The sequence below is a fragment of the Meriones unguiculatus genome, chromosome 14, assembly GCF_030254825.1.
Source record: "Meriones unguiculatus strain TT.TT164.6M chromosome 14, Bangor_MerUng_6.1, whole genome shotgun sequence".
NCBI lineage: Eukaryota > Metazoa > Chordata > Mammalia > Rodentia > Muridae > Meriones > Meriones unguiculatus.
Genome location: NC_083361.1, coordinates 78,653,138 through 78,679,584, shown reverse-complemented (window position 1 = coordinate 78,679,584; position 26,447 = coordinate 78,653,138). Strand labels below are relative to the sequence as shown.

Here is a 26,447-nt window from a genome sequence, read left to right as displayed (position 1 = left end):
TTTCCTTTCTCTGTTGTGGCATCCCCTCCCCTTCTCATATCATGTCTTGCTCTCTCCTCTCTCTCTCTCTCTCTCTCTCTCTCTCTCTCTCTCTCTCTCTCTCTCTCTTTCTCTCCATCCAATAAACTTCTTTCGTATAATATCTGTTGCACATCATCATTTCATTGGTGCGTTGGGCAGGGAAGGGCTCTCCTGGTAGCACCTGGTCTGGTGATGCCAATATCCCTTTAAGCAAACAAGGATGCCTGCAACAGGTTTTTCTTCTTTTCTACTTATCCCTAACCACCACTCAACCACATATGCCTTAAAACCTACACTTTCTCTCAACTGCCCTGCCCTTAAGGCACGCACTGTCCCTCTGCTGGCGGTAGCTCAGATGCGGCATCCTTCCATGTGCTCCGAGCACCCTGGACAAGACAGACACTCACATTGCCCCAGAATTGGCTTAGGGAAACTAAAACACTCATGCCAGTCGGCTGAAACTGATGCTTCAGACTCAGACACAGCCTGCTTCTAAACTATTGCTGTTAGGTAAGCAGTTGTTGGGGACCCTGCGCACACACAGATGGCTTTAGATTGCACCGCTGCCTCAGGCCCCACAGGCAGTTTTAAATCTCCCGCTGAATGCCTGCCACGAGAGGCTGGTTTGCAGAGGAGGGTTTTCGATTGTGCAGACTTCCAGTCAGCCACACTGCTGCCCAGGCAGAGAGCTTTAAACCGGGTGGGACAGCCTTCCCGCCAGCAAGCACCTGGTCTCTCTGTGCCGCCACAGTTGCGCACCGCAAATGGCAAGCTGCCATGTTGGTTTTAAAATAGAGAAGTCACGCCTTGCGCCCGCCCCTCCCCCGACTCCTGCAAAACTCCAAGTCCCACATTCTAAACACTAGCTCTCAAAAGATTTCTGACTTCTAAGGCCCTGCTCCCCAGCTTTTAAAGATATTTTCTTCCTGATTTCTGTACACTCTGCTCTTTAAAAGATACCTTAAAATGCTGTCAATTCTTATCTAATGATTTACATAATATGCTCATTGATCGGGTTTACATTCGTAAGACTTCCTTAGTCATATGTGTTTATTTTATCTCCTTTTAGACTAAAAACAAGCCTTATTTCAAATGCGCATAACATATAAGCTTAAAGTTATATTTTTATAACATGCTATAGACGATTCAACCATGGTTCAAAATAATTTTTATATGATGCTAAAATTTCAAGGTTATGAAGAGCTATTCTAATTAAGCTAATTTAAAATGTATGTCTAACTGCCTATGTCTTTATCAGTTCCTGAGTTAATAAATAAATGCTGTTTCTCCTGCCGCAAGATGCCTATGATCCAGATCCACCTCTAGGCTTTCTGGCCAATGGATTTGGTATAATAAATTCAAATGTAATTTTATAATTGCTTTGTGTTGCTCTACTATATTGTTGGTTTTAAAACTTATAACTCGGGGATTACTAAATAAAAGTTTTTGTCTGGATACCCTTAAACTATATTATTCCAAGGATATAATTCCAAGGATATATAATTCCAAGAATACTATAAATTAGGATCTATTAATTTTAGAGGCATTTATTTATGTTAAAACTTGATCATTGTGCTATATCTTCACTATCAAGGTTAAAATATGCTTGGTCTTATTTTCTAAATACAGTTATATTATTATTTTTATTACAACTTATTCACTTTGTGTCCCAGCTGTAGCTCCCTCCCTCAGCCCCTCCCAATCCCACCTTTCCGCCCTTCCTCATCTCCTCCCATGGCCCTCCCCCTGTTCACTGATAGGGGAGGTCCTCTTCCCCTTCCATCTGACCTTAGCCTATCAGGTCTCATCAGGACTGTATTGTCTTCCTCTGTGTCCTGGAAAGACTGCCCCCCCCCCCCACAGGAGGAGGTGATTAAAGAGCCAGCCACTGAGTTCATGTCAGAGACAGTCTTTGTTTCCCTTACTAGGGAACCCACTTGGACACTGAGCTGCCATGGGCTACGTATGTGCAGGGGTTCTAAGTTATCTCCATGCATGGTCCTTCATTGGAGTATCAGTCTCATAAAATATTCCTGGGCCCAGATATTTTGGTTCTGTTGCTCTCCTTGTGGAGCTCCTGCCCCTCCAGGTCTTTCTACCTCCCCCTTCTTTCATAAGAGTCCCTGCACTCTGCCCAAAGTTTGGTTATGAGTCTCAGCATCTTCTTTGATACGCTGCTGGGTAGAGTCTTTCAGAGGCCCTCTGTAGTAGGCTCCAGTCCTGTTCCCTGTTTGCTCCCTCTTCCAATGTCCATTCCATTTGCCTTTCTGAATGAGGATTAAGGAGCTTATGCTCCTTCTTGCTTAGCTTCATTAGGTGTACAGATTTTAGTATGATTATCCTATAGTATATATCTAATATCAACTTATAAGTAAGATTATACCATGGTGGGTGTCTTTCTGCTTCTGGGATACCTCACTCAAGATGATCTTTTCTAGTTCCCACCATTTGCTGCATATTTCATGATTTCCTTGGTTTTAATTGCTGAAGAGTATTCCATTTGTGTAAATGTACCACAATTTCTGTATCCATTCCTCAGCTGAGGAACATCTGAGTTGTTTCCCGGTTCTGGCTATTGTGAATAAATATGCTACAAACATGGTTGAACAAATGCCCTTGTTGTATACTTGAGCATATTTTGGATATATGCCTCGGAGTGCTGTAGCTGGATCTTCTTTCATAAGATTCATAAGATCACTTCCTCCTGAGGTGGGGCAGGGAGAGTCTTATCAGGCCACAGAGGAAGACAATGCAGCCAGTTCTCATGAGACCTGATAGGCTAGGGTCAGATGGAAGGGAAAGAGGACCTCCCCTGTCAGTGGACTGAGGGAGGGTCATGGGAGGAGATGAGGGAGGGACGGTGAGATTGGGAGGCCCAAGGGAGGGGGGCTACAGCTGGGATACAAAGTAAATAAATTGTAATAAAAAAATAATAATATTACCGTATTTAGAAAATAAGACCAAGCATATTCCTAATTGTCTGAGAAAGCGCCAGATTGATTTTCAAAGTGGTTGTACAAGTTTACATTCCCACCAGCAATGGAGGAGGGTTCCCCTTTCTCCACAACCTCTCCAGCATGTATTGTCACTTGAGTTTTGATCTTAGCCATTCTGATGGGTGTAAGGTGAAATCTCTGGGTGGTTTTGATTTGCATTTCCCTGATGACTAAGGATATTGAGCATTTCTTTAAGTGTTTCTCTGCCAATCGATATTCCTTAATTCAGAATTCTCTGTTTAGCTCTGTACCCCATTTTTAATTGGATTATTTGGTTCATTGCTGTTTAACTTTTTTAGTTTTTTTATATATTCTAGATATTATTCCTCTGTCAGATATAGGGTTGGTGAGCCTTTCCCAGTCTGTAGCCTGGCGTTTTGTTTTATATTAAACTATAGTATAGCCTTAGACTTTCACAAACTATAGACTTTTTATATACTAAATCATTCAGGAAACTGTTATGCTCTTGCTTTAATGGACTATGTTCATGACTTTTAAGGCTCCTCCTTAACAGGGATGAAACCTAAAGTCCTACAAATGCAAGTTAATAGTCAGTCATTTCATAGATGATCAAGTCCTTTAACATGTCCAAAAATATATTTATGATCCTAAAATGCAAAAGTGGTCTCCCTGCTATCTTAATTAAATGGCTGAGCTTGGTCCCTGAGTCACCATGCAGGAGTTGGTAAAACTAATAAGAGAGGAAGGAGTCTTCCCAATAGGCTCATCTACAGCAAAAACTATCCTCCAGACCTTGGCTGCTGCCCTGCGGCTGTTGGCATTCCCGCATAGAAAACAAGAGGTCTGCAGTGCTCACCCCCCCTCCAGGGTACAGCTAAAAGTCACTGTTTCACATGCAGCCAGGAAGGATGCGGGCCCCACGGCTGCCTCAACAAGCCACACCCTGCCTGCTGGCACACTGGCTTCTGGAAGTCAAATGCTCCCATGCAGGCTTGACCTCTTTGCCCAGCCATGGAGGCTCAAACAGCGCAAGAGCCACCGATACTTCCAGACTTTGAGCTCTTTGGCCTTGTAGAGGACAAATGGCTCCTAGATTCAGCGACCTCCACCAGCCTTGCCAAGCCCAGATAATACCTCAGGTCTGATTTAACACCACACTTGGGTCCCATGGTCATTTTGCCAGTTTCTATCTTGGCTGATTTCAGATGCCTTCTCAGTTCTCTTCATATGCAGGAGACCAGGCCTCAGTCCTAGAATTGCTACTTATCAGGCCTAGACACACCATGCCTTGTTGCCAGACTCAAGAAACAGGCATCAGATGTAACCTTTTATCATCCCTTCAGCTAAAGGACAATAAATGTTGATAGCAACCTCACCTATGTCTAATGGTAAATAAAATGCTGTTTGAGGGTCTAAAAAAAGTGTTTTAAAGTTGGTAAATACAAGTTATAAAGGTTGCAAGGTCTAAGATGATTTAAGGTATCCTAGATAGGTAAAAATGCTTAATATTTCTTCCTGTTGCTATGTTACTGTTATATTGACTGTCCAGAGCTTTGATCGTTATTTTCAATAGAGCTCTGATTTATTAATATAACTCTATTACAAAAACATTCCACTATACCACCCACTAGCATGGTTCCAAGCTCATCAAGTCCCCCACCTCCCTTAGTTTGTCTATGTATTTGGTCTCTGGCTAACTGACAAGCTTTTGGAACACGTTGTACCATGCTAACCTACTGAGTCAAACCTTGTTCTTGGGATGCCTTGGCAGGTCACTGACTCCTACCTGCCCAGTGGGAATAGTCCATTCAACCATTCCTCCAGATTCTCCTCTGGGATGTTTTCTGGAGAATTTCAGATTTCTACACCTAGCACCCACTTTAAGGGTCTCTAAGCTTATGCACCTCTGTAACCAAACTTGGCCTATAGTTCCCTTAGATGACAGATCCAAAATAAAGCCTTTTTTAATTACTGCCAGTGATTGGGTAAATGGAGGTTCCCTCAGGTAAATGGAGGTTCCCATGTTCAAGTCTCTTCTTTGATCCAAACCTTCCACCTCTGTTCACTCTCCCAAAAGTTTTAAATGTACACCTATAGGAATTTTTTCCATAACCTACTTAGCTTTGTCTTCTGCCTATATGTATGTTCCAGTATCCTGTCAGACCCAGGTGCTTCCTACAGCCACAACAGTGCCAAAGCAGGTGTTCCTGTCTGACCTCACAGACTTCCATCAAGCTGGACCTGCACTTTCCCTCCTAGCCATGATGTTCTCACAAATCCTGGACAGCATCAAAACAGCCTGTTCTTTCTGGTGTTGGCCAGCATTTCAGCCTTTTGACCTCCCTATAGCAATTCCCAGTGTCAGCAGGAAGTAGCCAGAGGAGAATCTCTACCTGTTATTCACTTATTATTAACAAAAGGCTGGAATTATGTGCTTCAGGCCCAGGACAAGCAGCTCCAGGTTCTCCCAGCATTCCTCAGTTACTATCTGCTGCAGTGTGTGGCTAGCAACTCCATTCTCTACCCTGAACTTTCAGGGTAGAGACTTCTTCTCCTCCTTACTATATAATCTGGACATTTTGGTGGTATTACTTTTCTCTTTCTCTCTCTTATCCCCTTGCATGACAACCAAGAACAGCTTCCAATGAACCTACATGTGTATATTTTAACTTGCCTTACATGAGAATCAGCCAAGCTCCTCATTTTTAATTATAGAAAAAAGGAGGAATGCTAGTATTTAGGCACCCTGCTTCTAGGTTGCCTAGCAACCTGTGATGTCATCATGTGTCAGGCCAGGTAGTTGTACCTGGCAGGCATCGTTGAGTTGCTCTGTAAAAGGACCGACCTGCCCCTTTGTCTCTCTCTTGCCTTCTTGCTCTTGCCCTCTCTTCTGCTCTCTTTCCTTTCTCTGCTGGGGCACCCTCTCACTCCCCCCCCATCATGTCTTGCTCTTTCCTTCTCTCTCTCTCTCTCTCTCTCTCTCTCTCTCTCATCTCCATCCAATAAACTTCTTTCATATTTGTTGTGTATCATCATTTTGCTGGCAGCAACCTTTAGCATTTCTTGTTGTTAGAAGCCACTGTATGTGTATGCAGATGGCCCAATCAGACTCTTGTTTAAGAAGGTGTAAAAAGAATGATGCTCACAAACTCCACCACAACTCTAATGAAGATGTATGTGCTGCCATCCACAGACTTCCCAAACTATTTTCTCTAGTACTAGGCATGAAACACAGCCACTTACATAATAGACAGGTACTTTTACTGCTGAGTTATGTTCCCAGCCATTAGTGAACATTTTTAATTAACTGGTTGTCAGCTGAATAACTGACAACATGGCCAGATGAGAAAAATGTGATGCACAGTCAAGTATGCATAGATAGACTCAGTTAACTCTGATGTGAACCAGTGTCAAGCATATTACTTCTTGAAAGCACTGGCAGAGAAGAACAAGTGGGTTTGTCGGCCTGCAGGCCAAGGAAGAAGTCTCCCTTTACAGCTAGCTAGTTGAGCTTCTGTAAATGTCTCAGTTCAGTGATTCTCGATATCACCCCGAGTGAAAGGAGGGTGCCAGATAATTTGTACTTGGAAGGAAATAGAGTGGGCACTTCAAAAGTATCTGTTGAACCAATGTGGAATATTATTTAACAATAATATGATTACTAACAACAATATTGTAGTTACTAATCATAAAAATACCAAATGAGAACAAACGCTTATGTTTTGTTTCATGCTGGAAAGATTTTAATAGGAAAGCCTAATAAGCTCACTATCATATGCTTTTTTCATTTATTATTATTATTTTTGTTAATTATAGTTTATTTGCTTTGCAGCCCAGCTGTAGCCTCCTCCTTCATTCCCTCCCAATCCCACCCTCCCTCCAACTTCTCCTCCCATGCCCCTTCCCAAGTCCACTAATAGGGGAGGTCCTCTTCCCCTTCCCTCTGACCCTAGCTTATCCAGTCTCATCAGGACTGGCTGCATTGTTTTCCTCTGTGGCCTGGTAAGGCTAGTCCCCATGAGGGGAAGGTGAGCCAAGAGCCAGCCACCTAGTTCATGTCAGAGACAGTCCCTGTTCCCTTTACTAGGGAACCCACTTGGAGACTGAGCTGCTTTGGGCTACATCTGTGCAGTGGTTCTAGGTTATCTGTATGCACGGTCCTGGGCTGGAGTATCAGTCTCAGAAAAGACCCCTGACTTTCCTAATTCTATTCTCTCAGCCATTCTGCAAGAGTCCCCAACAACCAAAGTTCCTCTCACGACCAGCAAAACTCACCTGAAAACGATGTTTGAGTGTGTGCCGATGTTTTTGCCTCCATACATGGTAGTGATCCAGGAAGGCCGTGGCCTCACCGACCACTGTTTGTAACAGTCATCAGAGTACTTTTCTAAATCCCATGCACGTGGTTCAAACATGTCGTCAATGCCATTGGTGCAAAAAGGCAGAATTATTTCTGTGCAGGTCTAAAAGCAAACCAGGAAAGGAAAGGAAGCGATGAATTATCTAAGATCATTCAGCTTGTGAGTAGCAAAGCTAGGACCTGAACCTGCAAATAAACTTCAGCCTCACACCCCCTGTAAATCCCTGTCACACAACTCCTTATTTCCCCTGGAAAGACATGGCTGAAATGTCACAGAACTCAGGAATATGTGTTCCTTCCTTTGCAAGAAACATTCTTTCACATCTATGATCATATTTAACCCCCTAGACAATCTAAGGAAAAAAGCATCATCATCATCATCATCATCATCATCATCATCATCGCCATTTATGCTGTGCAGATAAAAGAATGCTGACACAGAGAGAAACCAGTTAGACTTCACTTTTTTTTTTTTTTACATATCCATGCAATGCCTCCATACCAGGACTTGCCAAGGTCTTCTATAGTGTTAATGTACCTACCTTTCTCACTATTTGCTGATGAGGTCATGTTATTTATGATTTTATCTTTGAATCATGAGAGAGCCTGATCAATGATGAGCACTCACTGTGTGCCTGGTGAAGGGGTGAATGAACAAATGAACTTACAGGTAATCTCACATTGAACTAGCACCTTGACTTAAATGCAAGTTAGGTGATAAACTCTTGCCTGGTTTCTGTTGCAGCACAACTGTATCTGCAAAGAGCAAAGGCTGCCCCAGAAGTCATACATGCTTACCTGATAGCCCCAAACCCGGGATCCCAAATTTCCAATTGTTGTTTCGGAAATATTATTGCATTTGGACTGGCCTGAGAAATTATAATACACACTCATAGCTTGGTAAATGTTCTGAATCAGCATGGAGTCAGACATGTAGGGGTTTGTCAGGTACTGGCAAACAACCTGTCGTTTTGGAGAGATAAACAGAGGAAAAGTCAGATAGAAATACAAAATTATAACTTAATAACACAAAGAAGAAATGTGATTATACTTTGATCATAAAGCACTCTTAAACATCTGAAGCCAACCATGGTTATAATATGCCTAAAATACCAGTACACTACAGGCAGAGACAGGAGTACTACAGCAAGCCAGGCGAGGCTCTCCAGGAACTTCCAGAACAACCCAAAACAAACCTAAGTGTGATCCTTAAGGCTTTCTGTCTCTTGGGTGTAACTTTTCTAAACAAACTTCATAAACTAATTAAATTCTCCATGCATGGCAGAAATAACGCAGGCGTTCACATGTTGTGCAAAGCCCTATCTCCTTACCACTCCAGCTTAATCTGCATGACCTTTCCAGTTTAGGAAAACCAGTTCCCACCACACTCTTTAACTCCCCTGCCCATCCTCAAATCTTTTTCTCACTCCTTAATTATATGAATGCTGGCCAACTAACTCATCCTTCACAGTACTAAGCTCAAATATTCCCTACTCTCTGAGATTTTCCTTATCTGTGTTTCCAAGTTTCAAAGAGCCAAACTACTCCATCCTTGGTGCTCTGCTATCATCTTTTTCTATTTTTATCACAACCCCTGTCTGTACTAGTTTCATTCTACAATGTTTCCTACAGTGTGCTTAGCAAGGTCTCAGATAACTAAATGTTTGCTGAATAAAAAACTGTTTTTTAAATTAGCATAAAAAGTATTGGGTTTCATTTTAGCATTTCAAACAAAATTTGTCTCCTCTCCACTTCCCCATAACCCTGCTATTCTTTTGTGCCATATACTCCCATCAGCCTCCTTTGCATTTTCATGGGTTATATTTTTACAAAAATCGACAAGCGTTATTGTGGGAAAAAAAATGGCTCCTAGGTCGGATATCTGTGGTATGATCAGATGGCATATCTCACAAATGCTCCTGTCACCAGACTATAATACATGTCTAAAGTCTAATTCTGAAAATCAAAGGCAAAACTTTAAGTTAGAAGTCAAAATGGAGACAGCCCAGAGGAAGGATGGGAAACTTTCCGAGGTACAGAAATATCTCATATCTTCATAGGATACTGACTTATATAACCAACACAACACACAAATCTCTGGGTTCTGCTGTATGCAGATCTTTATTCTTTTCAGAAAAGAAGAACTGTGATATATAACTGGAAAGGGGAACACTGGGGACAGAAGAGTACTAGCAGGGATGGAAAGAGAGGAAGAGTGATCAGCATGAAAATGTTATTACAATGCCTGTTACTCTACATGATAAATTAAATTGTTTAAAAATCATCATAAACTAGTCCCGTGTGTAGTGGTACATATCTTTATTCCCAGAACTTGGGAGGTGGAAGCAGACAGATTTCTATGAGTTTAAAGCTAGCCTTGGTCTACATAGTGAGTTCTAGAACAGCCAAGGCTACATACGGAGAACCTGTCTCAAAAAAAAAGAAAAGAAAAGAAATAATGATGATGATGATAATGATGATGATGATAATAAAGGCATCATAAAACAATATTGAACTCTAATTGGTAATACAAAACTTTAATTATTTAGCGGGTGTTGTCTATAATTTATCTTGAAGTGTAATATTAAAAATGAGATGAACTCATTCATTCAAAGAAGTTTTAATGCTTAGAATATTCACTTTCATAGACATGTTTGCAAAATCACTTATGGATCTAAAGAGTAATTACAATGTACTAAAATATTGTAATAGGAATAATTGTCTACAAAACATTTAAAACACTTGAGTGACAGCTTAGTAAACTTATTAAAAATAATTAAATATTTTCTGTTGACTAGAAGGTATCCTTCCATGAAACCCTCATATTAAAAATGCCTTAATAATTAAAAAAATGAGATGAACAACGAGATTGCGAATATGCATGTGATAAGCCAAATATACAAATATTATTTATAAGACTTCGGAGGTAAGGGCTAGAGATATAGCTCAATGTTGGAGTACTTATTTCAAGGTAAGTTTATGGGTGGTCACTGTCCAATATTTTTCAACTTTTCTATATATTTGAAATACTTCATAATAAAACATTAGGGAAAATTCACAGTGAAATCATAGCTGAATCGTAACAATACCTACTGATTATTAGAACCAACATATCATCTCATTCTCAAAATCACCTACCCTACCAGATAGGTTATTGTCCACTGCTTTGCCTAGAAGAAGTTGACCGTGAGGTTAAATCACTGTATTTCAATTCATCAGCTAGCAAAGGGTAAAACTGCAATTTTTTCCAACGGATCTCTGCTTCTGAAATGGATGTGCTATCCACTGTGCTGTCTCATAGGAAAATGCCTCCTCATGGAAAGACAGACATCTCCTATGACAAAGCCCCTCGGTCCACGTCATACCCTGTCAACACTCTGACATGGCTTCAGTCAACTATTCACTTCCTGTTTCATATGGAAAAAGTATATAAAGTAGGCAACTCTGATCAAAAGATTAGTCAAGAGAGGGAGGCAGGAAGGAAGAAGCCCTGCCCTTCTCCCTCAGAGAGAGATTCTGGAGGGAGGACCAGGCCTGGCCTAGAGACACACCCCTGGTCAAGAAAGGAAGCTAATGAGAAAAAAAATTTGTCTAGCCCTCCTCACCATGCTGCCTCAGGCGAGTGTCCATCACTACTTTTCTAAAAACGGCAGGAAGTTTGAAACCATAAGAGAAATAAATTATAGGGGAAATTCTGCGCCTCTTTTTGGCAATATTTCTCTCTTTGTCTCTCTGTCTCTTGCTCTGTGTGTGTGTGTGTGTGTGTGTTTGTGTGTGTGTGTGTGTGTGTGCCAAAGGTTCACCTCAGGTTTCATACTCAAGAACGCTCTTCACTTTCCTTGAAACAGGGTTCTATTGGTCTGGAGCTCATCAGTTAAGCAAGACTATCCCAGGCATCCTGCCTCTGCCTCCCCAGCCCCAGGATCATAAGCACAAAGACAAGCCACCATGCGCAGCACTCTTAGATGGTTTCTGGGGATCGAAACCAGGTCTTCATGCTTATAAAACAATTCACTTTGCCAAGTGAGGCATCTCCGCAGCCCACTCACCACAGTTTTCCTATGGATTATTCATTGGTACTTTGTGTGCTTAGAAACAACTTTAAGAAGTCATGTATTAGCAAACATGGAGGGATGCCTCTTCTTTCATGTTGCGTGTGCATGTGTATGTGTGTGTGCATTTGCATGTGTGAGACACACATCTGTGTGGGAGCGTGCATGCACATGTGTGTACGTACATGTGGAGGCTGGAAGCTGGCATTAAGCATCTTCCTAAATCCTCCTTCATCTAACTCACTGAGGCAGAATCTCTCAAGTGAGCCTGGGGCTCACTAATATGGCCTATCTAGGCAATCACCTTGATCCAGGGCTCTACTGTCTGCTCCTTCTGAGGGTCAGAAGGCCTTATAGGTTTAGAAATTCTGAATGTAGGAGAAATCACAAAATACAATATCTGAAAAAGTAAATATACCTTTAAAAAAAAAAAAAAACATGAGAGCTGCGTATAGTGGCACACAGCTTTAATCCTAGCACTTGGGAGACAGAGGCAGAAGGAGCTCGGTCAGTTTGAGTCCAGCCTGGTCTACAGAGCAAGTTCCAGGACAGCCAGAGATGCACAGTGAGACGCTGACTTAAAACAAAACAACAATAGCAAAGCTACGAGGACAAGCATATTAAATCAGTGGGTAAATCTACTTACTGTGAGGCCTGAGTTTGATCTGAAGGACCCACATGGCAGAAAGAGAGAACAACTCCCAGAAGGTGCTGTAGCATACACACACACAGACACAACACATACACACACACACACACACACACAACACATACACAATAACTGTAAGATCATAAATATTCACTGTGCCCGTGCATAAAGAAGTACCTGCACAAAACTGCAGGTACGGACTTGTTACACCATAAAAAATGCCGGCTAAAGAAAAGTTAAAAGTCAAAACAGTGATTTGTTATTCTGAAAAACTCTTTAGTTATTCATGGAAATTCAAGTTACCTAACACTTAGAAGCAGTGTTCTCAGAAAGTATTCCTAAGATGCACAGCAGTGACAAATAACCAAGCGGTGTGGAAGCCAAGAGCCTATCACAGGATGTACTGAACCAGCCCTCACCAACAACTGACCCCTCCCACCTCCTTCCTGAATCAGGACGCGCTCAGCAGACCCAGCTCTTTCTAAGGCCGTCACGGAACTACAGGGTAGATTCAGAGGAAAACATTCTGTTCGAGCTGCGTGGTGGATGAGGCCAGCAGACGGTGCAAGCCGGTCAAGAGAAGAGAGGGGCTGATGTCCAAGTATCTAAAACCCCTGAAAGGCACAGTTGCAAGCGGGCATGACTCATATACTGGCATTAGACACCCCCGCCCTCTTCTGCAGCAGGAACACTGGGCCTCTGTTGAGGAAAGAAAAGGAGTCCCCGTGAATAGCCATCTCTGTAAAGAGCAGTTGTCGTCCCTGAAAAGACGCAAGCGTGGCTGGAGGCTGGCACCAGATAACAATGTGTGGGTTTCTGCAGACCCAGAACATCAGGAGCAGAGCCCTGGCCTCTGCTGATAGAAATCCCATAACCCAATTAAGGGCAGTCCTGGGCCCACTGCCGTTCTGATGGCAGATGCTCCTGGGAGGCCTGGGTTCAGTTCTGACCACCAACACTTCCGAAGGACACTCACCAGTGTAAAACAATTCACCGAAGGGCGGTGAGGCTATGGAGCTGAGGACCAGACAGAGCCTAGAGACTGGTCATTTGAAACATTGCAACCTTTTATTTGTATTTGTAAAATAAAAATTGTACAGCTCTACGGCTAAATCTTTACTCTTAATGACTTCAAGATAAGTTCTTACAGGAGTTGCTGGTTCCTAAGAGACAAACATTGTAAGCCTTTTGCTAGATCCTGTCAAGATGCCTTTATATAAAGGAAGAACAAATCTATAGTCTCCTTGTATACTATTTAGAATGCCCGAAGCTTCAAAAACCAGTGCTGCAATAAGGGCAGGGCCTCGGCACTATTTCATGATTACTCACAAGTACAGTGGCTTAAAGGGAGATAGTCCCACACTCTTCAGTCTGATGGACAATGTGCACAAAGCACATACATAACAAGTCACCGGTAAACCATCTGAAACTGTCACACTTAGAAGTCAAACATCAGCAGTCTTGTTACACTCTCATGTGATACCTCAGGTGAATCTTGATAGTTTGCAAATATTAGCCAACTCATCAATACAAGCATGTTCACTGTTAGTTACTTACTGAGGGGCTGTAATCTAATTAGGCAGCAGAAAGAGACCCCAAAACAATACAACAAACACTTCTTGAAAGACTTCACACACAAATGTTCCTTGCTTCATGCACCATTTGTGTGTGTTGTTAGATTTGTTTGGAGTGTTTGTGTCTGTGAGTATGTGTCTGAGAGTGTGTGTGTATGTGTGTGTGTGTGTGTGTGTGTGTGTGTGACAGAGAGAGAGAGAATCATTCATCATGTTGCCCCAAGTTGCCCTCAAACTTGCAGTCTTCTTGCTTCAGCCTTCCACATAGCTAGGATTCCGAGCCTGTGTCACCAGGCCCAGATTTCACATTTACCATCATAAAAACATGCTTTTAACTGGTAGGTTGTTTTTATATATTTTTTAGTTTGCTTTCTATTTATCTTTTAAAAACTTAAGAATAGCCAGGTGTGGTGGCAGGCAGATTTTTGTGAGTTTGAAGCCAGCCTGCTCTACAAAGTGAGTCCAGAACATCCAGGGCTACACAGGGAAACCCTGTCTCAAAAAAATAAAATAAAAATAAAAAAAGAAGAAACCTTAAGAGTCATTTTGTTGCTTTATAAATTTAAATATACATGCAATAGTTTAAAAGAAACTAAAATGTTAGATTAACAGAAGACTTGGTGCTAGCCACTTGAATCAAGCAGACTTAATTAACTTTCTTTTTCCTAGGATAAGTAAACACTCAAGAAACACTCTTAAAAGAATAAAAGACTGGAAAAGTGCCTTAGCAGTTAAAAGCATGTGCTGCTCTTGCAGATGACCTGGGTTTGTTTCCCAGCACCCACAGCTCAAAACCATCCCTAAGTCCAGCTCCTGAAGTTCTGATGCTCTCTTCCGAACTCCTTGGGCATCAAGTATGCACACAGTGCACACACACACACACACTCACACATAGACGAAACAATCTACGGAATAGTTTTAAGAACATTGGAAGTCCTTTTAATAATTACAGCTTTTAAAAGTACAGAAACGGGCTGGAAAGATGGCTCAGTGCTTAACAGCACTGATTGCTCTTCCAGACGACCTGAGTTCAGTTCCCAGCACCAACATGGCAACTCTCAAGTGTCTGTAATTCCAGTTCCAGGTGTCCAACACCCTTACACAGATATGCATGCAGAACAGACACCAGTGCACATAAAACAAATTTTTTAAAGTATTTTTTAAAGTATTGGCACAAGCCAACAGCCTCAGCTCTAGAGAGTCTGAAACCGGATGGTCACAAGTTCCAAGCTAGCCCGGGCTACAAAGCTAAACTTTGTTGCAAAAATACAAGGGGTGTAGAAGTAGAACACTCATGCAATGTGAGACTGGTCAAACGTGCACCCCAACCTGAACTGCCCTTTCTGCCAACACATAGGCAAGAATGTAAGGATAAGGGTTTGCTTGAAAGCCTTAGGTACCTGTACCTAGGAGGATAAGCATTTAAATTAAAAAAAAAAAAAAGTGGAGGCAGGGAGAGGTAGGGTAAACATACAATTCTCAAAAGAAGATAGTCTTAAAAAACAAAAAGGTCAGTCTTCTCTCCAGAGTATGGTGCCTCCATCCTTCCATTAGAAGAAGGATTACCAATACATTCAGCTTTTAGACCGGATTTTTTTTTCTCTAAGACTCCAACATCCCTTTCACACTACCTCAGATAATCACATTAGTTTTGTCAGTAAAAGCTCTCTTTTCATAGGATGCATCTAAACCGCTTAAACCACCCAGAGAGAGTGCATACATTATCAAACGCCAAGACAAACGGAAGAGATTTCCCCTTTTGTGTCTTACTATTTCACCGTGTGTGTCTGCATCTCGGAAGACTAAGCTAAGAATTGGAAGATATCTGACTGGTTATCCGCTAAAAGAAGGACTACAAAATTTAAGGAACGACATGGCCTTCTTTTAAAAGGCTTTTTAAGCTAAGAAGAGGCGTGGTGGTTTTCAAAGTGCCGAGAACGGTCAAATGACAGACGGTTTTCTATTTCCTTTTTCTCTTCCTCCCTGTGTTCCACCCGCCAAGTCCATGATTATTTCTGCATGACTATTTCGGCTTCTGTTAACGGTAAACAAAAGCAAATAGGGACAATGTGCAAAGACAAATTAGAGAGAAGGATAGCAGAATTGACGTGGAAAACGGCATTTAGTCACTGCCCAAGAAAACTCTAGAGATGCACATGCGACAGTTGGATTTGGAAATAGCCTGCTTTCTCCGACAATCGGACTGTTATCTCGTGGCGCTAAGCCTGAGTTACAGACTCAGAAAAGGCCTGCTGATTGTCAGCCTTTTAAAGAGGAGGAAGTGCATCCCAGGGAGGAGGAGTTCTGGCTAAATGGAACCATCCAAGTGAAAGAGCAGTCCCCAGCTGGGTAGTGTTCCAGGGATTAGTGGGTTGAGAGGACAGATAGGGTCAAGAAAGGAGAAACAGAATGAGCAGAGAACAGAGAGCATCTGAAGCCAGTTGAGGAGCAGGCGCAGTGAGAAAGAATCTGTGGAAAGGAAATGTGTAGCTAGCTGTGGGAAGAGAATCAACAGGCAATGGGGAGGCTTGCAGAGCAAAGGCAAGAGAAGTAGTTTTTGTTTAAGGTGGACAGTTCTAGACCACCCTAAGCTACGAAGCGAGCTTTGTCTGTCCCAAAATAGTAATAATAACTTTGTACTATCAACATCCAGCCTAATTCACTGCATGCTAATTTCCAGTCTGCTGTGGACAAGATGTTCACTTTGTATGTAAAGAAAAACAACTCCGAAAGCAAGTGAATTTATTTTGTTTTAATTACATTTTTAGGAAAGGCGTAGTTTTAGTAGTTTAGTGAGACAGTTAGAAGAGCTTTTGAAACTTGGTTCTTATATAATCACTTAAAATTTCATTTGCACCACCCATTCTATCTGTGGAGTCAAAAAATCCTCAAAACATAACTCTCCTTTGTTTTTTAAAACTCTCATTCTTAACAAGAGAATACTTTAAAGGCATATTCAGTAAATGATACAGGCAACAAAAGAATCTTTCAAATTATAAAAAGTACTTAAGTTTACAAAGTGTTAGTGCATTTGTAGAAGCGAAAATCAAATGTGTTTACATTTCTCGGGTCCATATTATTAGTAAAGGCATTTGAAAAAACACTGATATCTGTTCTTCTGAGGCACACAGGGCAAGGACAGAGCAATTCAAAAAGGAAGAGCACCTTATCCAGGTTGCTGGGGGATAAGCAGCAGCCTGGGGCCATGACCTCTAGCACCTAGACGGTATCCTTCCCATTCTGCTGCTCAGCGTATGATCACCCTTCATGGTGGGTAACATTTAGAATGTTTAACAGCTCACTGAGTAATCATCAAGTTTCTCCCATCTTTTGCATACATTTAGGCATGATACATAGATCACAAAATTAGATAAGTTACATATCCAAAGCACAGCATGGGATTTAGCACACAGCAATTATCCAATTAACAGCAACCATTGGAATAACTGATATTTTTATCTTAGGTTCTCAGAAGAGGAACCTAAGGCTAAGAAAGGCTATCTCAAATGCCTATGGTCACGTAAACAGAAAAACAGCTAACCTCAGGATGCTAGCCCACAATTGCTAGCTGAACAGAGCCCTCCATCACTGTGTATCTTCTTCTGATGAAAGCCAGAAAGTAGTTTATAAATGAGGACGGGGCACTATCCTGTTACCTTGATAGGCCAAGCAGGCAAAGGCTTTAAAAAGTTGGCTGGGTATGGGTAGTTCACCATGGCCAGGTTGACCCAGGTCTCAGAGATCCAGTCTTTCAGGCGTTGGATGTCCTCAGAGTTTAGGGGGGAACACAGGTGAAAGGTTCTCGTGAGCCACGGTAGACCACTGCCTGGAGACAAAATGACATCGCTGGAACCTGAAACATGCTAGTCCACACAGACCTCTCATCCTTCCCTTTGAGTTACAGAAAATGCGACTTTCTATGCCACTTCAGCAAGAATTTTTACACTATTCAGCAAAATGCTTTACTGCAGTCTGATAATTCCATGGCAGACAAATGAAATTTCATTGTGGGGCTTACTGAAATTAGTATTCTTTACCGCTTCTCATTTTAATTTAAAACATTTAATAGTTACTTAACTTAAAACAATTACATGGGAACGCTATAAAACAATGTGAATGGAGAAGTAACAACATAAAACAAATAGATACAGCTAACATTGAACAAAAGATACCAAACAAAAAATCCCCACAAGTGTGTGTGTGTGTGTGTGTGTGTTATATATAGCAAAAATCAAATTACTGAAAACTTCAAGAACAAGTAAAATCTACCTAAGATGAAGGCATGAGAATAATGATGAACAATGCAAGTGTACCAAAATGACTAAGAACGCCTTCAGATTTCTGAGAGCCTGAAAACGTTCTCTATTGATCTGAATTAGAATTACATCAAGCAACTCATCAGCCCATGCATCTTGATTTCTTTTATTTTCAATATTTATATTATGCTTTTATAACGTGTGGCGTAAAGGCAGTTGTGAAAATATGGCTCAAAGGTTAAGAGCACTGGCTGTTCTTTCAGAGGACCCAGGTTCAAATCCCAGCACCTACATGATGCCTCAAAACAATTTGTAACTCCATTTCCAGGGAATCAGATGCCCTCTTATGACCTTTGAGGACATCAGGCACACACATGGTACAAAAATATACATGCAGACAGAATGCCCATATACATAAAATGTTTTTAATTAAGTAGAAATATTGAACAAATGAAGTTCAATTTAAGAAACAGTATAAATCTTTTCTTTTAGGTAAAGCTTACCCGTATTTGAGAGTCGGTTAATGGCACCCCAAGACCTGAGGATGCTCTCTGAACATTTTACACCACTTTTTCTAAAATCTTCAGTTACAATCTTCATAAACACACCACAGGGAATCAACTCTGCAAACTGCCAGATAGGGGCAGAAGCTGCAAGAGCTCTAAATGATCAGGAAGAGGAGAGGAGAAAGGAAGAAAATGTAACTCACCTAAGTTTTAAAACAACAGACTCAAGCCAGACAAAACTCTAGCATGGATGGGGGGTCGGGGGTGGCCTGAGGTCCCATCACTAACGGGCAATGGATGTTGCTAGGAGAGGGAGAGTCAGTTTATCTTTAACAGTGTGGCCAATGGTAGGTCAAACACACTCCAGTAGGTAGCCACATACCCAGGAGTATGTGGCAGCACAAATTGGACTTGATGTGTGTGGGGAAGGAGAAGAAAGAAGAGAGGGAACTGGAGGAGAAAGAGGAAGAAGAGGAAACACAAAGTTGTGTAAGTGGGGAAGAAGGGATGAATGGGGAGGAGCTGGAAGAGGAGGGTGAAATACATTGTACAAAAGATTCTACAACAAATAAGAACTAATAAAAAAACAGCAAAAATCAAATAAGAATACACATTAAAAATAATTTTTAAAAAATAAGATGGAAACTGAGCCTTAACAAGATGATTAGCTAAATAGCACAGATGTTAATGAGATTCCAGAAACATCTATCCAACATCATGAAACATGCTTTACCCCAAATGAATCTCTGGGTTTGTCTTGATCGTGCTCATGGTTGGGTCCAGCGTAAATGCACCTACCCAACTACCAAATGAGGATATTTCATCCTGAACCAGGCTGCAAGCACGCCGCCATAAGAACCCCCAATGGCGATGACAGGCTGTCCATCTGCTCCTGGAACTGTTCTTTTCAAGTGTCTGATTAACTCTGCATAATCAGCCAGAGCCTGTTCTGAGGTCAGGAAGTTCAAGTGCTTGGAATCCTGTGGGTTGAAAGGATGAGCACAGGTGTAAATGTGCCCACATTTACCGATTAGGCACAGCTTAGGTCCAGAGTAGAGCCTGAGTCATGTAAACATTTTTCCAAATAGGCTTTCCAGGAAGTTGAGTCAAAATGCCAAGTCAAAGCACAGGTTCAATGTTTTCAACAAGTCACAGAAAGTGATTTAAGTTTGTAGAACATAATACTTTTGCATTAAATGTAATTTAATATCTCTCAGTTTAATATTTCTGTGTGTGTGTCATTTACTAAAGAATGAAATACAAAAAACAAGGCCAAGAACACATCTTTAAACACGACTTTTCAGCAGCAGACATAACATGACCTATTTAATTAAGGATTTTTCCTGAAAGTATTCTGGTGCCACAGAACTCATTTTGTCAAGAAATTTAAACAATTACTTGATGTGGTTTATTATTTTTATTTTAAATTTGTAAGGCTCCATCCTTTGCCTTGTCACAAATATAAAACAAGTGTGCATGTATAAAAGCAGTCCACCTGGGACTGACAGAGACACTGTACAGACATTTCCCGTGGAAACAAAGGAGCATCGCCAGGCCGCAGCTCTTTGCTTGACTGTGTGGCAGTGGTTTTGCCATCAGAGGCTCGCGGTCAACCAGTGTACACAATGTTGGCCTGGAGAGAAAAACAAACCACAAGCACGAAGACCATCCTGAAGGTAACAAGCTAGCAGCTAGCAAGGACGGACGGGTCTTGTTTTGTGGATGGATGTCAACGAGTTTATGAGATTTGAAGGGTAACTTTGATTCTGAAATAAAAATAACGTTGCAGCAAGAATTGTCACGGTGGCGTGTCTGAGACACTTTTTAAAATTGCTGCCACGTTTCTGACTCTGTAAACCTAAGTCTTCTTCTTGTCTGATGTTTACCAGTTCTGCCTAGACAGAGCCTGTTTTTCTTCACTACTTTTACACAAACACACAACTTCAAAAAAAAAAAATTTTTTTTTTTAATCAGTTGCCAAACCCCAAGGCCTGCTAGCAGGAGGAAGCGGCCTGAAGGACTTTGGAGTTTTAGTCTAACTGTCAGACAGAGGCAGCAGAGCAGAGGGGTGAGGTGGTAGCATAACAGAGAAAAGTTCTGACCCCAGGTCCTGTGCTGAAGAATCCGCAGGGATCTAGAGAGTGAAGAAAGCTCAGGATCCTGAGGGGCGTGTGCCCCTCTGCTCCTCTATCTCCTTTACCTCTCATTTCCCGACCTGAAAGTCCCGGTCACCAGAGGCCTTCAGACAACCGTCAACTCTCCCAGGCCAGCGGCCTTGGACTCCAGGTTAGGAACTGCTCCACCGAGTGCTGCCAAAAGCCAAGGGTCCCAGTACCCAAGATCCGCCTGGGGACCGAATGCGGGGAGCTAAGTTTCCCCAAACCCCAAAGCCGGCCGGGTTCTGCCACAGCAGAGGTCTTGTCTTGCTGCTGCTTCTGCCTGGCTGAGCCATAACTCACTGCTCCTAGATACTGAAGGAAAATAAGATCTGCCGGAAACCGGCATTCTTACCCCACCCACAATTACTATCCAGGTGAGAAAAAACAGAAAACAAAAACAAACAAACAAACAAACAAACAAAAAAAAAACCCAAACCTGTGTCTGGTGACAGTTGCACATACCTGTGGTCCCTTAGGAGGCTGACAAAGAACAGTCGTGAGTTTAAGGCTAAACTGAGCTATGGAGTGCCGCGCTGTCTCGAAAACAATAAAGAGGGGGAGAAAGAAGGAAAAGAAAGGTATGAACAGGGCTGGGGATGTGGGTCTGTGGGAACAGTGGTCGCCAGGAACGAAGCCCCGGGTTCGGCCGCAGAACCAGAGGAAACCAGGCACGCAGCCTGCCGTACAGCAGTAATCTCAGCACTTGAAGGTGAAGGCGGAACACCCTGGGATACGTGAGACCCTGGCCGACCCCCCAGAAAGGACAACCTTGAAGAAAAATGTGTGCCTACCTTGTATGAGTCCTCGCCGAAGGGCAGGGACTCCCCGTAGTACCGATGCTCAGCAAAGACCAGCAAAGCTTTCAGCTTCTCAGCCACATCCCACATGAACCCCTAGGAAGAATGCACGAATCCGTAGGTATAATTAGGTTATTTAAAAAAAAAAAAAAATCACGTTGAACTTTTACAGGCCAGGAAGAGTTCCCTGAAAAACTGGGCGGTTTATGTATGCACCACAGATAGGTGATCCTTGTTCCACTTCCATACGACCTTAGAGTGCTACAAATAAAGACGGGTTCTGTAGCCAGGTATGGCGGCAGCACCTGCACCCTCAGCAATGGAGAGAGAGACAGAAGGACGCCCCAGCCCCTAGGACAAAGCCGGCCTGTACACACAGCAGCGTCTATACCCGCCTGAGCTGATGAGCCCGTCTCAGAAGAGAAACAAAAGCAAAGCCTAGCCTTCCGCTGTCCACGCCAACTGCCACCTCTTCTGATACCCACACTAAACACCCTTGGAATCTTAATCTTATATGTTAGGAAATTAACAGCAGCTAACAGCACCTGTTATTAACTCCTGATTACAATGTGTCAGTTCTAGCCACACATGAAATAATTCGCTTATTTAGCACGATAAACACGACTCAATCAAGCACTGTGGTTCTACAGGCAAGGACACTGAGACACCAGGCTCAGTGCTCGCCCAGGTGGCAGAGCCAAGACTGAAACACAGGCTGTGATGTGGTCACCAAGGGCCACTCGCCTTCCTTTCTCCACACTGACGGCTCCTACTAATCATTTGCTGCCCCTTTCCCTTTGACTCGATGGTGCCCTCGCATCCTTCCTAGGAAAGCATCCAAGGCAGACAGCATTAATTGATCAGAAAGTTTAGCATGGATTAAAGCCTGATGAATGTTGCTGGTGTTTAATAAGTTACTATTTCCTAATGAGGCATAGGAACCTCAAAAAGACTTTGGTCATTTTGACCAATCTGTAAGGAATTAAAGGAGCCACCTTCGGGGATAATGGACGTGTTGGCCTGACACCTGTGCTTTTCAAGGTGCCACTTCTCTTTTGAGGAGCTGCTCGCTAATGCCGCACATCCAGGTCCAGCCAGGAACAGTCTAACTGAGCCACACCAGCTCAACTTCTTGAGCCACACCCAGCTCAAGCACACCCTCCTCTGCATGCCCTGCCCAGCAGAGCTGTCTATCTCCCCTCAACAGCACAGTGCTGGCAAGACCTCCTCCGCCTGCTGCAGCAGGAACTGCAAGTGTCTTAAGAGTAGGAACAGACCTCTGTGGGACTGACCTCAGGCTTTGGCAGAAGCAGCTGAACTGAACAGGTGCATGATGCAATTAGGGAGTGTTTGCGTGCATCTCAAGAGCAATTTTATCTTTTGAAAAAGGACTTAGTAATATGTTAACATCTATTAACGCCATACTTCTACAAGGTCCTTGATTTTCTTTTTAATTTTCCAAACACTAGGAAATAGCGCTTTTATCGTACCCATTTAACAGATGAGAAGACTGAAGTGTAGAGCTAAAAGCTTACCCAAACTCAATCAACCAAGTAACGAAAGTAAGAACTGAAGCCTCCTGCATCTGGCTAATAATTTCATTACTAAACTATCTCCCAGGAAGATCTGTTCACAGAGGTGTACATGCAATTGCGAGATTTCGGTTTGCAAAGGACGATGTTTAGAACCAGGGAAGGCAAGCCTCTGCCCTTCCAGTTCTCTGGAACTGTTTCTACGTTGAGTGTCTTTTCATTTCGGTTGCCTCCCCCTTCCCCCGCCATGAGCCTTAACTCCCACTGAGAAGCCTGTGCAGGAGCAGGGTTTGCTGGGGGGCAGGATGGACTCTGTGCCTAGATTAAAGATCTGGGAGATGGGCAGGAGAAGTTGCCCTGTGGCTCCAGCACAAAAGGGAGGTCACATCTAAAGAGAAGAAAGAGGCTGCAGTTCTGGTCTCTCACAGAGGAACAGCAGGAAGCTTGTGGAAAGTGACTGACCACTTGTTGCTGACCGTGTCCTGGATCTCCTTTCTTCAACACATTTAGACTCTTCACAGTTGTAAGCGGGGGAAGCACTATAAATGGGGAACTCAGGAGCTATGTGTGAATTCACGTCTTTGTTTTTTCTTTGCATTTTTTGCTTTAATTTTTTTTTTTATTTTTACAATTTATTCATTATATACCGCGACTGAAGGTTCCTCCCTCAACTCCTCCCAGTCCCACCCTCCGTCTCTCTTCCTGCCTATCCCCCTTCTGCTAGTCCCACTGAAAGTGGGAGTTCTCCTCCTTGGCCATCCGCCCATCCGCCCAGAGCTTATCAACTCAGCTCTCCACAAAGGCATTTTCTGAAGGCTCCTGAATACCAGCACCGTGGCAAACACTCCCGTTCTAGGTGACATGATATTCTCCACTTTACCATCACTCAGCCTTTGTAGAATTTTGATGATTTCTACTCACAGTCCTGACACCCCAAGAAGGAGGATGTCATATTTTCACATGCACTTAAGTTTTGTTTTTCAAGACAGGGTTTCTCTGTGTAGCTTTGGCTGGTGCTGGACTCACTTTGTAGACCAGACTGGCCTCACACTCAACAGAGATCCACCTGCCCCTGCCTCCCGAAGTGCTGGGATTACAGGTGTGAGCCACCTGGTCCAGCTACACTAACTGAAGTTTTATTAATGGATTTTAAGTATGATAAAAGGTGACAGGAACACAAGCCGGGAAGCAAGCTAATGGTCCTACTATGCTAATGCTTACAAATGTAAGAAAGGTGACAGGACAGGTAGGTTAGCTAAAATATACTCATACATTCACCTCTGCCCTTCCCTGTCTGGCAGGGAAACTTATGTCTTCTTACACTCAGTCACGTTGCTTTTGCATTTGTTTCTTTTATTCATTTAACAAGTGACTTAGGCACCTGCCTGTTATAACACTAAACTCCAATGCACAGTGCTAAGTATGTGAAAAGTCTGCCTTTACATTAACCAACTAGAGACGGTAATCAAAACACACTATGTGAGCTGGGTATGATGGCACATGCCTTTAATTCCAGCACCCAGGAGGCAGAGGCAGGTGGATCTCTGTGAGTTCTAGGTCAGCCTGGTCTAAATGATGAGGCCCAAGACAGCCAGGCAATGTAAAGAGATCTTGTCTTAAATCCTGACCCCCACCAAAAAAAATGCTATTACTATGCTATTACTCTATATGTAGTAGCATTTCTATACCATCTTCCCTTAGATTCTTCACTCTAGAAATAAATCAAAAATTTTTAACATAAAATTCAGTTTTCTGAGAATAGAATTTTGCTCTTTTCACTTATAATTTCATTAAGTGGAACAGAGCCCTCTTGAATATCTATATTCTTCACAGACTTATCTATTCACGTAAATTTGTTATTTTTTTAGTTATTCGTCAGTTTATCTTTCTATTCAATAACTTTATAATTAAGAACAATAGTAGCTTGAGCTGGTAGCACAGGCCTATAACCCCCGCTATGTGTGGGGCTATGTGAGGTAAGAGGATTGCAAACTCTACCTCAATTACAGTAAGTTCAAACCACCCTGCACAGCACAGTCAGACCACGCCTCAACTAGAAATGAAAAGAAGCCTCGGAATGCTGCTCAGTGGTAGGGCACTTCCTCTGCATCTGCAAGGCCAGGAATTCAATTCCCAATGCCACAAAAAAATAAACAAACCAAGTTTAGTGTCTACAACCCATCCTAGTAAAAGTCGATTTGCTTAAGCAGACCTTCCCAAATGGGCACATACCGTGCGATTCGAAAACCAGGTAATGTCCCCTTCGTTGCCAGTGTAGAAAAGTATAACACCATCATAGGTCTTCCAGTACTTATCAGATATTAGGTACCGCTGCTTAAAAGTTTTTGTATTATAAAATCCAAAATGATCAACCTACATTTAAAAACAAAACAGACAAGACATATTTCAAAGAAAGTAATCAGGTGAAGCATAAAAAGTAATTGACTAAAATCAACCTGGATCATAAAATAATCAAAAGAAACTTTAAACATCATTTGGTTTTATTCTCAATAGTAACTATTATAGTAATATTTCTACATAGTAATATTTCTTTTGAAACATGTGTACATTGTGGCATAGCAAACGGATCTAATTGCATAAGAATTACCTTATGCACAGTTAGTACTTTTTCCGGTGAGAGCACTTAGGATCTTTTCTCTTAGCAGTTTTGAATAAATCCAAGTATTCTTCAAGATGACGCTAGTACTTACTACCTGAATTTTCCTTTTTTATATAGGTTTATTTATTTATTCACTTTACACCCTATCTGAATTTTCATTGCCAAAATTTTCAGTATCAAAATCAAGAACTAACAAACCATGGAAAAGGTCTGTAAACATTGGTGTTGTACCACCCATAGACATTTCAAGTGGCAAGATTTTCATGCCTGCTTCTCTATTCCCCTCAAAAGAAGATGCTAACACACACACACACACACACACACACACAAGAGCTTGTTAGTGAAGCGAGTAATTGACTTTTTGGATAAGAATCAAGAATTACACAATCAGCCTAAAAATCTTGCTGTCAAAAAATTAAAACTTGCTCAAAAACTAGTGAAAGTACATTAATGGATATAGAAGTAAATTACAACAAACTAGTGCTGACTAAGGTTGTAATAAAATGAACATAAAACAAATAGAACATAAAGAAAATATAAATTGTAGTTGATTTAAATGTTAAATCTATGAAAATACATTCATGTAGAAAAGTCATTTTAAAGAGTATCTATTTAAGATGCCTATTAAATCAACCCCTCACTGTGAAGCCAGGAGTTAACAGTAAAGATTTCAATCTCTGGTCTGCCTTTCTGAGAGATTTGTATTGAAGAGTACCAAACAATCCCAGCTAATGAAGAAAAGCTGTCTAACCAAGTATCAGCTGGTGCAAAACAAAGTATTAAATTGGTAAAAAAAAAAAAAAAAAAAAAAATGATAGTTCTGCAAAGTTACTGATTAGGGGAAGCTATTAATTGGCATTCAGAACATTTAAAAATCTAAAAGAAAAATTAACTTTTATATGATGTCACAATGATACCGCAGACAACACTATTCCATCACAAGGCAAGAAGGAAACTTTACAAA

General features: G+C 41.9%; 1 protein-coding gene across 1 annotated transcript in view; it reads right to left on the bottom strand.

The window, feature by feature from the left end:
- The window catches only part of LOC110561586 (lysosomal Pro-X carboxypeptidase-like), a 63,147-nt gene that overhangs the window by 7,425 nt on the left and 29,275 nt on the right, over window positions 1-26,447 (bottom strand). The window contains exons 2-8 of the mRNA XM_021658067.2: window positions 25,096-25,236; window positions 21,326-21,427; window positions 19,174-19,355; window positions 18,373-18,530; window positions 17,270-17,439; window positions 8,137-8,301; window positions 7,254-7,441 (exon numbers count right to left, since the gene is read on the bottom strand). Of these exons, the coding sequence (XP_021513742.1) occupies window positions 7,254-7,441; window positions 8,137-8,301; window positions 17,270-17,439; window positions 18,373-18,530; window positions 19,174-19,355; window positions 21,326-21,427; window positions 25,096-25,236 (1,106 nt within the window). The remainder of the gene's footprint in view (window positions 1-7,253; window positions 7,442-8,136; window positions 8,302-17,269; window positions 17,440-18,372; window positions 18,531-19,173; window positions 19,356-21,325; window positions 21,428-25,095; window positions 25,237-26,447) is intronic.